Source organism: Mirounga angustirostris, unplaced genomic scaffold (assembly GCF_029215605.1).
Source record: "Mirounga angustirostris isolate CCGP_5_RB_7025 unplaced genomic scaffold, mMirAng1.0.hap1 SCAF_3, whole genome shotgun sequence".
Taxonomy (NCBI): domain Eukaryota; kingdom Metazoa; phylum Chordata; class Mammalia; order Carnivora; family Phocidae; genus Mirounga; species Mirounga angustirostris.
In genome coordinates, this window is record NW_026991711.1 from 163,040,896 (window position 1) to 163,056,848 (window position 15,953).

Here is a 15,953-nt window from a genome sequence, read left to right on the forward strand (position 1 = left end):
CAAAAACAAAAAGCCCAAGATTTTGACATCTTCAACTATTATCAAGGACACTTTTTAAAGAGATAATGAAATGTAAATGTCTCCTATGTAAAACATGAATAGTGTTGCTGGATAGTGAGCTTAGAGGGTGTAATACGTCTAAAGACAAGGTAGTAATATCTCTACTACACTTAAAATTTGATGCTCAATTTGGGATACTACAAAAGAAAATGGAAAAAGTTAAATAAACCAAAGCAATCAAAAGAAAAACAAAATCAAAAGAAAGGTATAAGGAATTCAGTGTTATTTAGCTTTAAGATAAAGAAGCAAAGGATAAATTAAGTTCAAATAGTATAAAGATGGTTTAAAACTACAAAGGATAAAAAATAGACTATCAGTAAAGATTTCAGTTGAACTTTGGAAAAATCTGAGTATGGGAAAGAGATTCTGGAGGTGGCTAGAGAAGGAAGTGATAGAGGAGAATAAGAGTTTGAGGGCAGGGAAAGAATGGGTGACAGACAGTCACACACCATGGAAATTTTGGTAAGCTACAGAAACAGTTTGGGGAATGGAGAGGTACTAAAGGATCTTTAAGGAGATGTTGCTGTATAAGACACAGGCTAATCTCCCTCCTCTCTCTTCCCCAGAAACCTTTAATAATGATCTGCTTTACTCCACATTGCTTTTGGTACTTATGTGGGGTTTGGTTTTCTTTCTTTCTTTCTTTTAAGATTTATTTATTTCCTTAAAAGAGAGAGGGCATATGTGTGGAGAGGGGCAGAGGCAGAGGGAGAGGGAGAGGGAGAGAAGCAGACTCTGCTAAGCACGGAGCCTAACATAGGGCTCAATCCCATGGCCCCGAGAACAAAATTAAGAGTCAGACACCTAACCAAATTGGGAGAAACCAATAAATAATAAAGACACCCGACCAAGGACTTCAAATATGTGTATTTTTAGATATAGATATGAGACAAAAGGTGAGAAAGAACAAAATACTATAATAACCAACAAGGCAGAGATTTGTAAAAGAAACACACAGGACTCTTAGAAATAAAAAGTAAGCTTGCTGGGGAGGTGGGAAACTCATATAGATTAAACAGATTAAATGCAAGAAGAGAAAATGAGTGAAAAACAGACCTGAAGAATTTACCTAGACCTGAAGAACAGAAGGAAAGGAGATGGAAAATATGAAAGAGAGGACAAAAGATATGAAAGATGAATGAAAAGTCCAACATAAGCTTACTGAGGTTCCAGAGGAGGAAATAGAGAAAACAGAGGAGAAGCAATATTTTAAAAGATAATGGTGGAGGTATGTATATTTAGCATATAAGAAAAAAAAGATAATGGCTGAACATTTTCCAGAACTGGTAAAAGACACAGACACAGGAAATACAACTTATACTATGAAAGATGAAAAAACAAAAAAACCCCTGCACATTTAGACACATTGTACTGAAACAGCAAGAACACCAAAAAACAAACAGCATATCCTAAAAGCAGCCAGAAAGAAAAACCAAATTCACTAAATAATTAGACTAACAGAAGATTTCTCAACAGCCCAGGGAAAGCAGAAAACAATACAACAATATTCACAAGATGGTGAAAGAAAATACCAACCAACCTAAAATTGTTTACCAAGCAAAACTGTCTTTCAAAAATGAGAAATAACAATTATTTCCAGACAAACATAAGCCAAGTTCACCACCATGGCATCTTTAGTTACAGAAAAGGAAAATGAGATCACAATGAAGATCTGAAATATATGAAGAAATAGTAACAAAGGAAAAATACTGGTAATATATAAATAACATTTCTTCATAAAAAGATACTTTTTACTGATTTGTGGGAGGTCACAAAAAGAAATAAAACATTGAAGAATAATAGTTGGTGAAGTGAGATGGGAGTGACTGGGTTTAGTTTAAGATCTTTGTAATATTTTGGGAATATTGAGATAGTCATAAACCTAGCCTTTATTTCAAGTATGTATGATATGGGCACCTGGGTGGCTCAGTCGGTTAAAGTGTATGCATGATCAAATTCAAGGGAAATCACCAAAAACAGAAATAAGATGTGTAACTTCCAAACTAGTACATGGGAAAAAGGACTAAGAAATCTTTAATAACAAATGAAAAAACCTTAATCAATCCAAAATAAGGCAAAACGGGACAAAATAATGGGGTGGAAGAACAAAACAAAGAGAAAACAGAAAATACAAGTCCAAATATAAATCATGACAATAAATGTAAATGGACTAAATTCATCAAACAAAGGAATGACAAACTGATATATGGGGCCTTTAAAACAAAAATCCAGCTTAATTTTATTTACAAGAGGCACACCCTAAGATATAAGAACATGGGAAAGTTGAAAGTAAAAGTGCAGAAAACGGTATACAAAGCAGATACTAACAAAAATAAAACTACTTAAGCTAAGCTAATGTCATATAAAGGAAACTATAAGCCAAGAAGTAGTATTAGGGATAGAAGGGGTCATTATATTGATAACAGATTAATTTGCTAAACAGATATAAGAATTCTAAACTGGAGTGCCTGGGTGGCTCAGTCAGTTGAGTGTCCAACTCTTGGTTTCAGCTCAGGTCATGATCTCAGGCTTGTGAGTTTGGGCCCTGTGTCAGGCTCTGTGCTCAGCACAGAGTCTTCTTGCATTCTCTCTCTCTGCCCCTACCCCCACTTGTGCTTCCTCTCTCTCTCTAAAATAAATAAATAAGGGGCTCCTGGGTGGCTCAGTCGGTTAGGTGGCTGCCTTCAGCTCAGGTCATGATCTAAGGGTCCTGGGATTGAGCCCCACACTGGGATCCCTGCTCAGCAGGATGTCTGCTTCTCCTTCTCCCTCTGCTGCTCCTCCTGCTTGTGTTCTCTTGCTCGCGTGCTCTCTCTCTCTCCCTCAAATAAATAAAATCTTTAAAAAAATAAGTGGATAAAATAAGTAAAATCTTTAAAAAAAAACATTTAAACTTATATACAACCATCACTCCAAAATCCTCAAAGTATATAAAGTGAAAAACTGCAGGAAGAATGAAAATCCACCTCAATAGCAGAGATTTCAAAACACATTTCTCAGGGCGCCTGGGTGGCTCAGTTGGTTAAGCGACTGCCTTCAGCTCAGGTCATGATCCCAGAGTCCCGGGATCAAGTCCCATGTCAGGCTCCCTGCTCAGCAGGGAGTCTGCTTCTCCCTCTGACCCTCCTCCCTCTCATGCTCTCTGTCTCTCATTCTCTCTCTCGCAAATAAATAAAATCTTAAAAAAAAAACAACACATTTCTCAATTATTGATACATCAAGTAAATTAAAAATTAGTAAAGATACAAACAAGCACAAATAATTAGCTTGATGTAATACTTATATAGGCTCCTGCATTCAACAGTTAGAAAACACATCAAGCATATGGAATATTTAGAAAATTCGTCCACTTCTTAGTCCATAGAGAGTGTCCCAATAATTTAAAGGATCAGTATGACAAGGTTACATTCTCCGACCATAATGGTTTAAGTTTAAAAATCAATGACAAAAAGATTAATTTCAGTATCTCCTTAATTTGGCAATTTCAGAAACACAATTTAAAATCACCCACGGCCATAGATGACAGAAGATATAATGAAAAGTTTAAAACAATTTATACCAGATTATAATGAAAATACTATATATCAAAGTTTATGGACATCCATACAATGGATTAAGCAATAAAAAGGAAGTACCAACACAAGTTGTGTCATGGATGAAGCTCAGAAGTGTTATATGAAGTGAAAAAAATCAGATACAAGAAGAACACATATTACATGATTCTAGCTATATGAAACATCCAAAAAAGGATTAGGAGTGAAAATGGGGATTACAGCAAACGAGTGTGAGGGATCTTATTACTGAAGGGATGAAAATGTTCTAAATCTGACTTACAGAGATGGTTGCAATGCTCCATAGTAACTAAAAATTACTGACTTATACAACTGAATAAGTTTTATGATAAAGAAAATATACCTCAATAAAGTTTTTAAAAAAAAACTTGTGGGAGGGGCGCCTGGGTGGCTCAGTCAGTTAAGCAGCTGCCTTTGGCTCAGGTCATGATCTCAGGGTCCTAGGATCGAGCCCCGCATCGGGCTCCTTGCTCAGTGGGGAGCCTCCCTCCCCCTCTGCCTGCCACTCCCCCTGCTTGTGCTCTCTCTCTCGCTATCTCTGTCAAATAAAAATAAATAAAAATAATAATAATAAATAAATAAAAACTTGTGGGATACAGAAAAAGGGAAATTTTTAGACTTAAAAAAAAGAAAAAATAATAGAGGAAGAAAATAATGAAGATAAGAACTAAAAATTAATGAAACAAAGATTCAATAGACAGGTTTAACAAAACCAAAAGCTGATTTGTTGAAAGAATAAATAAACCTTTAGCAAGATTAATTAAGAAAAAGAGAAGGAACAAATATTTGGAAATAAAAAGTAGTCATAACGGGGCCCCTGGGTGGCTCAGTTGGAAGAGCATCTGACTCTTGATTTTGGCTCAGGTCAGATCTCAGGGTTGTGAGACTGAGCCCTGCATTAGGCTCCAAGCTCAGTGAGTAGTTTGCTTGGGATTCTCCCTTCCCCTCTCCCTCTGCCCCTCCTCCCACTTGTGCTCTTTCTCTCTCTCAAATAGATAAATAAATAAAATCTTTTTTAAAAAAAGTAGACATGGGGTGCCTGGGTGGCTCAGTTGTTAAGCGTCTGCCTTTGGCTAAGGTCATGGTCCCAGGGTCCTGGGATAGAGCCCTGTGTTGGGCTCCCTGCTCCGCGGGGTGGGAAGTCTGCTTCTCCCTCTCCCACTCCCCATGCTTGGGTTCCTTCTCTCACTTTGTCTCTCTCTGTCAAATAAATAAATAAAATCTTTAAAAAAATAAAATAAAATTTTAAAAAGTAGACATAATTACTGATACAGCAGTTTTTAAAGATTGAATAATGCTACAAATGAATGGTGAAACTACAACAATATCCATTATATTTCATCTGGGCCTTTTAAAAATATGCTCTCTACTTGAGTATTATATATGCAGAAGAAGCTAACCTTTTGAACATATACTTGAAGCTATGTTAGGTATACAAGTCCATGATTATTATGGTTTATCAACATGGTCTGTATCTATGTGTACACTTAAAAATGCCTCTTGCATTAACAGTACACCTATCGTGTAGTTTATGTAGTTTATAAGTATCTCTAGTGTTGATATCTCTGTAAGGTAGGAGTATATGACTCATATTTCAGATGAGAAAAATGAGAGAGGTAAATGACTTGTTTTTAAAAGCTGGCATTCAAACCCTGATTTTCCTGGCTCCAAAGCTGCAGTGATTGAATATATACTGATTGTATACATAATATGTATTTATAAAAAAAAAAAAAAAAAAAAGAACATTTATTGAAGTGTGAGGAAAAGCTTGAAACTTAATCATACCACCTGGTGAAATAAATGTCTACATTAATAGCCCTTATCTTAGAGAAAATCAAAATTCCCTAAAGAAAATAAGTAGACCTTCTAATTAGGTACTGCTAGAAAGCTAACTCATTGCTGAGTATAGCCTCCAGTCCCACCTGACCAGGAAGCCTGGACTGAGACCCTGGGAAGTTACAGAGCATATTCTACCACCCAACCAGAAAGAGAAACAAGTCAGCAGCCCCAGCCAAGTATGAAGCATAACCTCCTGCCTAGCTCACCAGGAAGTCCTAACAGTGACCCTGGGGAGCATCACAGCCCAGCTTACGGTGCTGCCTAGCAGCAAACTCCAGTCTATAGCCCTGCCTGGCACTGAAGCCACACGGATGGCCATGCTCAATTGCTGAGCACAGCCTACAGTCTCACCCAAGCAGGGAGCCCAGTCAGTGATCCCACTCAGTTATAAAACACAGTCTCAAGCCCTGCCCAATCATGCAGTAAAGCATGAGGCCCACTCAACTAGGAAGTATGGCCAGCAATCTTGCTCAACAGCAGAGCACAGCCACCGTCCCACCTGATTTAGAACCCAGCCTCTGCAGTCCTGCTAGTTGCAAAGCATAGGCTGAGGCCATATCAGACCATGAAGCCCTGCCTGAAAAAAGAGGCTTGGCAGTGGCATCATTTGATCAGAGATGACTGTGAAGCCCAGCTAGTGACCCTGCCTGACCTCAGAGCACAGCCCTTTCCCAGGGATCCCAGCCGACAGCACCACTTAAACACAAAATACAGCCAGTGGGCCTCCCCCAACCTCAGAGCATGAGCAGCAGCTTTGTCCAGTCACATACAACAACACATTGTAATCACATTGTCAAAAGTCAAAGACAGAATTTTTAAAGCAGCAAGAAAAAAGTGACTTCTAACATATGAGGGAGCCCCTATAAGACTGTAAGCAGATTTCTCAGGAGAAACTTTGTAGGCCAGGAGAGAGCAGTATGATATATTCAAAATACTGAAAGAAAAAAACTCAATGAAGAATACTATACCCGGCAAAGCTGTCCTTCAGAAAGGAAAGAGAGAGAAAGCCCTTCCCAAACAAATGAAAGTTGAGAAAGTTCATCACCACTAGACCTCCCTTACAAGGAAGGCTAAAGGACATTCTACAAGCTGAAATGAAAGGATGTTAAATAACCTCATAAAACTGCACAAATGTGTACAACTCATCAGTAAAGGTAAATATATACTCAAAGTCAGATTCTATAATATTGGAAGAGTGGTGCATAAATCACTTTCAACTCTAGTTTAAAAGTTAAAAAAGCAAACATTAAAAATAACTATAACTACAATAATTTGTTACTGGATACACAATAAAAAAGATGTAAATGATACCATTAATAACCTAAAATGTGAGGGGGAGGAAAGTGTAGAGTTTCCATATGCTATTGAAGTTCTTATCAGCTTAAAATAGGACATTATAAATATAGATCATGAATGCATACAGAATTACTCAACCATAAAAAAAGAATGAAATCTTGCCATTCATGACATGATGGACCTAGAGGGTATTACGATAAGTGAAACAAGTCAGAGAAAGACAAATACCATATGATTCCCCTTATATCTGGACTCTAAAAAAAAAAAAAAAAAGGCAAAACAAAACCAACAACAACAAAAAGAAACACACATAAATATAGAGAACCAGTGGTCGCCAGAGCAGAGTGGGGTGGAGGCAGAGGCAACATACATATCCAGTACAAACTTCCAGTCATAAAATAGATAAATCACGAGAATGGGAAGTACAGTACAGGGAATACAAATAGTAATATTGTAATAACTTTGAAGGATGACAGATGGTGACTACACTTATCATGGTGAACATTTTGTAATGTCCATAACTGTCAAATCTCTGTGTTGTGTACCTGAAACTAATATAGACTTTTATTTATTTATTTATTTGACAGAGAGAGAGAGAACAAGCAGGGAGAGTGGCAGGCGGAGAGAGCAGGAGAAGCAGGCTCCCCACTGAGCAGGGCTCAATCCCAGGAACCTGGGATCATGACCTGAGCCAAAGGCAGATGTTTAACTGACTGAGCCATCCAGGCGCCCCCAATACCTGAAACTAATATATGTTAACTATCCTTCAATTAAAAAAAATACTAGGGAAAAAACTCCTTGACATTGGTGTTGGCAATGATTTTTTTGCATTGGACACCAAAAGCACAAGAAACAAAAGCAAAAATAAAGAAGACTACATCAAACTAAAAATCCTCTGCACAGCAAAAAAATAACAACAAAACAATAATCAAAAATCCCAATCACACTGGCCTACAGAATGAGTAAAATACTTGCAAATCATCTATACGATAAGGGGTTCCTATCCAAAATCTGTAAGGAACTCATAACTTAATAGCAAAAACAAACAAAATAACCTGATTAAAAATGGGCAAAGAACCTAGATACACATTTTTCCAACCAAAGAAGACATATACACAACACCACTCATCAGGGAAATAGAAATCAAAACCACAGTGAGCTATCACCTCACACTTGTTAGGATGCTGGTATCAAAAAGACAAGAGATAGCAAATGTGGGATAGGATGTGGAGAAAAGGGAACACTTGTGCCCTGTTGGTGGGAATATAAATTGGTGTAGCCATTATGGAAAGCAGTATGGAGGTTCCTCAAAAAATTAAAAACAGGGGCGCCTGGGTGGGCTCAGTCATTAAGCGTCTGCCTTTGGCTCAGGTCATGATCCCAGGGTCCTGGGATCGAGCCCCGCATGGGTCTCCCTGCTCAGCGGGAAGCCTGCTTCTCCCTCTCCCACTCCCACGCCCCCCTGCTTGTGTTCCCTCTCTCACTGTGTCTCTCTCTGTCAAATAAATAAATAAAATCTTTAAAAAAAAAATTAAAAGCAGAACTACCATATGCTCCAGCACTTCCACTTCTGGGTACATATATCCAAAGGAAATAAAATTACTATCTTGAAGAGGTATCCGCATCCCCATGTTCATTGCAGTATTATTTACAATGGCCAAGACATGGAAACAACTGAAATGTCCATCACAGATAAATGGATAAAGAAAATGTTATATATATGCATATATATAATAGAATAGAATTGAATATTATTTACTCATAGAAAAGAAGGAAATATTATTTACTCATAAAAAAGAAGGAAATCCTACTATTTGCAATAACATGGATGAGTCTGGAGGACATTACACTAAGTGAAATAAGTTAGAGAAAGACAAATACTATATGATCTCACTTAAATGTTACATCTTAAAAAGTCAAACTCAGAAAGAGAAAGTAGATTGGTGGTTACTAGGGCCTGGGAGGCAGGAAAAAACGGTGGAATTTGGTCAAAGGGTATAAACTTCCAGCTAAAGATGATTAAGTTCTGGGGATCTAATGTATAGCATGGTGACTATAGTTAACAATACTGTATTACATACTTGACAGTTGCTAAGAGAATAAATTTTAAATGTTCTTGCCGCCAAAAGATACATAGTAACTATGTGCAGTGATGCATGTATTAACTATGTTTATAGTGATAATCATTTAGCAATATGTACGTATATCATCACACTGTACACCTTAAACGTACAGTGTTGTATGTCAATTATAACTCAGTAAAGCTGGGGGGAAAAGAAATCTAACTCAAAAGTGTTTATATAGAAGAGATTTATAAATTGACTTAACATGTTTTTTAAATGAATGGATATTCATACAATCTGTTTTAAAAGGTTGTGACAAACTGTTTTGACATTTCAAATGTGATCATTTCACATTTTAATGAATTTACCATCTTACCTGGTTCATTTCCCAAGCTCACTTCCTCATCTGACAAAACTAACCTAAAGTAAAAACCAAAAACGCAAAGATTTTGGTTAAAATATACTTGGGACTCATATTCTACAGTTGTATATGGTTAAAAAATATTTTTAACTGAGATGACATATAAAATAGTTGTCTTGTAGATAGATCTAAAATCTGAGACAGGGCGCCTGGGTGGCTCAGTTGGTTAAGCGACTGCCTTTGGCTCAGGTCATGATCCTGGAGTCCCGGGATCGAGTCCCACATCGGGCTCCCTGCTCAGCAGGGAGTCTGCTTCTCCCTCTGACCCTCCTCCCTCTTGTGCTCTCTCTCATTCTCTCTCTCGCAAAAAAAAAAAAATTTATAAAAATAAAATCTGAGACAAATGTCACTTCTCTAGATCTACATAGACTATGAAAATGATCCTTCATCCCTTATTCTTTCAACAACAGTTACTGAGTACTGATGAAGCACCAGGTACCGTGTTCAGTATTATAGGCACCGTGTTAAGTACCACATCATAGAGAACATCTGTCACCAAAGTCACGGAGTATGAGGTTTAGTTTTCAAGCACTGAAGCATCTGCTCAATAATACCTGGGATCTAAATAGAGGGAATGAAGAATTGCAGAAAAAATGGAGTACTCTATTTTGAACAGCAAGGTGACATTTGCAAAAGAAGATACATTTGCCTAAAATATTCTCAGTCAATACTAACTTTGGATATTTATATCATCCATGTGCAAGAAAAAATTTGACAAAGAAGTTGAACATAGATTTAGGCATTATTCCTGGGGTGTAACCTCACAATTCTAGTATTAGAGGCTGTTTTTAATAAATCTTTAAAGATACGTAAAAAGCAATCCAGGTAATCCCCTGCTTTTCAAAAGCTTGCATTATGCTTCTACAGAAGACCTACGTTAGTACCCACCTTTGCTAACTGAAAGAAGCCCAAAGGGGATTTTCACTTTTACAAAAAAGGCAAAAAGCAAAAACAGCGTTAAGTGTTTGTTTTGCAAGGAGCCCTTTTAGAGGCAGCGTGCACACTGAGCAGCGGCAGCGGCCCCACCAAGCTCCTTCCCCGGGAGCGACACTTGGCATCTCCGCGCTAAGCCGCTACAGCTCTGAACTTTGTCTGTGCGCATCTGTGCTTTATCTCCATTTATTTTGTGCATACATTAGCAAGATGTGTGCTACGGTGTCAGAAAAACCTAAGAGAGGTTATTTTTTGGGTCTAGGAATACTAAAAAAAATTTTCACAAAAATTAATGGTAATTGCTTCTTTGCCTTACACTGTACTGGCTTATGAAATATTTCATTGGGACCTTCACTTTCAGATAGCAGGGGAAACCTATACAGTATTTATTTGCAAAAAACACAAAAATAAACCTACAGAGCAAATAGATACTAATGACTTGGAATGAAATTTCCAATGACAGCATATATACATGGGTTTTTAAACAACTTAGATGGAAGAGAAAGTAAAGTGCTTTGGACTCTGTTGGTTAACTCAAAAGGTAGTTCTCATAATGCTGAAGATGCATGAGAGGATTTTGAATAAAACTTACATGAAATGTGATAATGGAAAAAATTTACTAAATGAATATATTTCATGTAACAGGATTGTAAATGTCAATGGATAAGTTTCATTTATAACTATACATTTGATTAATCTACATCTAAATTGTTTACATATTCAAGTTTGCCAAAAAATTTGTTTGGATTTCCCCATAGAGAAAAGAGGGACATGCTTATATCCTGAATCACCTTCCACTCAGCAATATATGGTTTGTCACAGTTCAAGTCTTATTTCTGGGTTTGTTACTACACTCAGTGCAATCTAGTTAAAATGAGAAGTAGCAGCTCTGAAAGGAAAACAAGGGTACGATATAATAAAATGGAAAGAGGCAACATAAAGGATGTGCATGGCAAGAACCCCCATTTTCAGGTAACCAGCCCCAGTCCCATTTGTGTTGCTCTAGAGACAGATTTTCAACAGCTTCTGTTTCATAGCTGCTGGCACTTGTCCCTTTCTCTTTCAAGCTGGCCCTTCTGGGATTCGCTAGGTAGAGGCTCTTACTACAAAGCTCACTCTCCCAAACTATAGAATTTGGAGTTATCCCCAATCTGTTCTGTACTCTTATCATCAATTTTGCCTGCCATGTTTAAAATAGGGGGAAAAATAAGGCTTCAAAACAAATGTTTAATATTAACTGGAAAAATGGGGAACCTGGCTGGCTCAGTCGGTAGAGCACCTGATTCTTGATCTCGTGAGTTCAAGCCCCATTCTGGGCACAGAGCTCACTTAAAAAAAAAAAATCCCTTAAAAATACTAATTGGAAAAATGACATAGAAATAAATATTCAGGGGCGCCTGGGTGGCTCAGTTGGTTAAGCGTCTGCCTTCGGCTCAGGTCATGATCCCAGGGTCCTGGGATCAAGCCCCACATTGGGCTCCTGGCTGAGCGAGGAGCCTGCTTCTCCCTCTCTCTCTGCCTCTCTCCCTGCTCATGCTCTCTCTGTCTCTGTATCTCTGTGTCTCAAATGAATAAATAAAAAATCTTTAAAAAAAAAAAAAAATATTCAGTAAGTCAGAAAAGAAACAACTCTTTCCAAATATATTCTGTATCAGTATCCACAGTTTCCAAATATATCATATATCATGTATCATTATCCATAACACCATACTTCTGCCTGCTTACTTATTGAGGTTTTCAGTGAGAGAATTGTTTTCTATTTGTTCTTTGTGGTCTTCGGTAAGCTTGCTTGGAGTGTCTTGTAGTTGCTAAGGACAAGAAATTCAGTGTTAAGTAGATGGAATCTGTTTCTCTCTTTGTGCAAACAAAATGAAAATAAAAATTTTAAAGAACAACATAAAATAGGGATAATTATGAAGGAGACTAGAGAGTGAGAGATATGGGAAAAATATGCTAATGTAATTTGAACTAAGCCCTGTGTCCCTGTTTATCCTGGTGTCTATGGCAACCATACAGCCTGTGACACGGGCTAGCCACAGGGTTTCCAAGTCTGTCATATGCCAAGGAAGACACACTGTGTTTCTGGCTTTGACTGCAATGCTCCAAATACGGCTAAAGATTTTCAACTTCATCTGAACAGAAATTAGATATTAAATTTGCCTAAAAACACAGTATGCTATCCAGTGAAACACTGATATAGAAAAAAATAAAAAACCAAAACATACACACAACAAAAAACATAGACTAATACAAGGGTATCTATTAGACTAGAAGATGCTATGTCAGAACATGACTTAAAAATCCATACCAAGCCCCAGGAATACACAGGTGCAAGATATGAATCTATCACAGATAACACATACAGTTTGAGTAATCTCAACAATAACATTTTCAAGCTCTATTTAAAATAAGGCAGAGGGGCGCCTGGGTGGCTCAGTTGGTTAAGCGACTGCCTTCGGTTCAGGTCATGATCCTGGAGTCCTGGGATCGAGTCCCGCATCGGGCTCCCTGCTCAGCGGGGAGTCTGCTTCTCCCTCTGACCCTCCTCCCTCTCATGCTCTCTGTCTCTCATTCTCTCTGTCTCAAATAAATAAATAAATAATCTTTAAAAAAAAAATTAAAAAAAATAAGGCAGAATGATAAGTTCAAAGGCACTGAAACCTAGCCTACCCAAATTAGAGAAATGATTACCATGGTGTGACTCTGCTAGATAAGCCATATGCAAAGGCTGACAGGAAGATATGCAAATGTTAAAAACCTGAGAGTACCTTTTACATGTAGGTATTACAGAAAGAGCTGATCTAATACAATACAGTAGTCTCTTAAGCTGGAATCACCCATAATTTTTGCACCATGAATCACATCTACAACATGAGTATAAAAGTAAAGCAAGGTAATTTTTAACTTCTAAAACTGTCAGGTAGGTAGGTACTCTGGTTGTTTTTGAAAACCAATAACCATTTTCCATTGCTTGTTCCTCCGAAGTTTTTCTTTTCCATAACTTTTTCTTATCTCGTTTGCATTTTAATTTTCTTTTCTCTTGCTCGCTCTTTTACTCCCCGCCAACCCCACCCAATATCTTGAGCCCACCAGCAGTATTCTCATATTTGTTTAGTGTTGCTGGTAGCACTTGGAATCAGGGAAGTACAGAAAAACGACTGGTTGAAGGAATGTAGAAAAATGTTTCCCAATATTTTGTAAATTCAAAGTTAGGCTCAGTACAAAGTAGTTTCAATATCCAAATGAAGTATAATATATCTAACAAAAGAGCATGGAAAGAAATGTACCTTGAGAGCTACAAAATCATATGGATGGAAGCCAGTACAGGCCCCATGGATCTGGGACATCAATCGGGCTGTTTTCTCCCAGAATCCAAGCAGTGTCCTCTGCAGAAGAAGAAAGGTTGTCACTACAGTTATGATTTTTTTCCCTGCTGTTTTTCCTCACTAGTGTAGGTAGATGAATGGTTGCTGAATAATAAGCAGTAGGAAGTAAAATCAATTTCCAAGTTTGAGGAACCAGAAAGCAGTGTAAATAGTAATTCTGCATAAGAACTGGCATCTATCAGCATATATATGTGCCTATCTGTATACAAAACTGGAATGTACACTGGAGTCAGCCAGAGAGTAATGCTAGTGGATTAGAACACCTTCTGAAGAGTCCAAAAGAGAAATGTTAAAAGCACAAAAATACCATATTTATATTAGGGGTATATATGTAGATCTTTATGTTGGTAAGCATATATAAACCTTTATTAATTGGGAAAAATAGTATGTACCACTAACTTTAGTCTTTCATTTAGGGCACAAGAAAGACCAAAAAAAAAAAAAAAAAAAGTGTTCTCAAGCCAACTCAAGTAATTGGACACTTCCCTTGGTGCTTCAAAGTTTGTATTCAAAGTGGGCTGAGTGGAGAGAATAAAGGAGAACTGAACTAACAGCTATTGTGTTTCAGGTGTATGCTACATGGGTTTGCAGATACTTTTATTTTTAAGTGCATCCTTTCTTGACTCCTGAATTCCACAGGACTGAACCAAAGCAGGTAGATTTCCTACAAGGCCCAGTGAATGTCCATTCCCTTTAGTTTATTATTCTTATCTTATGTAAATACAGTTGATTCTGTTTTGCCCTTCACGAATACATGTTAAAATCAGTCACTGCTACTAATTAACATCTGCCTTACTCACTGCATGCTGTTTATGTGTGATTTGGGGTAGCAGAAGCACAGGTGAGACCGCTGAGGTTAAAGTGGTGGGAGACGGCGACTTGGCAGAACGAAAACATGGGACCCAGCATGAGAAAACTTAAGTTTTTAGCCCAACACTGTCATTTACTTTAATTCTCCTAGGTTTCATTTCCCTGAGCTACAAAATGACAGAAACGGTTTAAACTATTGGGCCACAGCATCTTTGCTTCAAATGAAACTGTGTGTAGAAGTTCAAAGTGGAGTAGTTCTGGGTGAACCAGGGTTAGTGAGCTGTGAATTCTGCCTAACACCCCCACTCAAACCTAGATGGCCCCAAAGTCTCCCTCTCCTAGGACACCAAGGAGAATAACATGAAGATATAGAACTAGGCAATCCCGAAGGTCTTTTTCAGTCTAGAATTCTATGATTCTCTGTCACAACCTCAATAAATCCATTTTCAAAGTCAAAGGAATCTGATTAATTATGCAATTTTTAACACCCTTTAGACAACTTTTAAAAAGGAATCTCACCACTCATCTTTACTGCAAGGACATGCTGACCATGGAGGTGGGTACCTGGTAGGTAGTGAGGGAGTGAGATAACATATTGCAGCGACTAGCTCCAAGTAAATCCACTTTCTGACAAACATCCATCTTTAACTTGTCAAAAGAAGCTTTGCTATTTCTCACTTGGATCTGTACCTGCAACCACAATAATATTTATTATTATTACTGATAATACAGACATACCATACAGGCTCATGATACATATTTTCAGACAAATGAAATTGTAATAAAGAAGACTAATTCTCTTTCCTTGTATTATTATTTCATGATTAATGGTAAAGATCTTGGCTATTTTTAGTAATTGTAGGAGATTCTTTCTAGCAGATATCTTTATGCTGAGAAAGTATGCAGTGATAAATGGAAAGTATATAGTTAAGAAGAAAAAACCCCACAGATTCCAAATAAAAAGAAATATCCCAAACCACTGATGGGTAATATTTAGCTAATAGAAGAATGAATGGAAAGGGGACATAGTTAAAGTGTTGAGAAGCAGTAATAATAATTCTGAATCATGGAGATACATTTATAAATTTAAATATAGGTCTATCATATTTCTTACACTTAAGGTAAGTCATATGTCACCAAGTGGCATGAATATTCAACTTTTAAATATACTTATTCAGTCATTCAACAAGTATTTATAAGGTATCTATTATGTGCCAGGCACCGGGATATTGTGGTGAAGAAAACAATGTTCTTTCCCACCATCCCTGAGTGGGGAGGCACAGGAAAAAACAGTAGTAAATAAATACGTAAGATAATCTCAAGTTGCAAAGATAACATATAAGTGAAAAGAAATGACTGCTTTTGGTAAGATGATCAGGAAGCCTTTGATGAGCTCATGCAAGATGTTTGAACTGGGACAGAAAGATGATAAGCGAGCCATGCCAGGATTCTGAGAAGAGCATTCCAGGCTCAGGGAAAAGCAAGGACAAAAGTCCTGGGCATGGGAGGTGGGTGAAGAGCTTAATATGTTTGCAGAACAATACGGAATAGGCTAGAACATATTCCTTCCTGG

General features: G+C 37.5%; 1 protein-coding gene across 7 annotated transcripts in view; it reads right to left on the bottom strand.

Annotated features, from left to right (window-relative positions):
- The window catches only part of ICA1L (islet cell autoantigen 1 like), a 73,834-nt gene that overhangs the window by 21,739 nt on the left and 36,142 nt on the right, over positions 1 to 15,953 (bottom strand). For all 7 annotated transcript variants that reach the window (XM_064586944.1, XM_064586946.1, XM_064586943.1 and 4 more), the window contains exons 7-10: positions 14,945 to 15,070; positions 13,472 to 13,570; positions 11,910 to 11,992; positions 9,207 to 9,250 (exon numbers count right to left, since the gene is read on the bottom strand). In XM_064586944.1, coding sequence (XP_064443014.1) covers positions 9,207 to 9,250; positions 11,910 to 11,992; positions 13,472 to 13,570; positions 14,945 to 15,070 — 352 coding nt within the window. The remainder of the gene's footprint in view (positions 1 to 9,206; positions 9,251 to 11,909; positions 11,993 to 13,471; positions 13,571 to 14,944; positions 15,071 to 15,953) is intronic.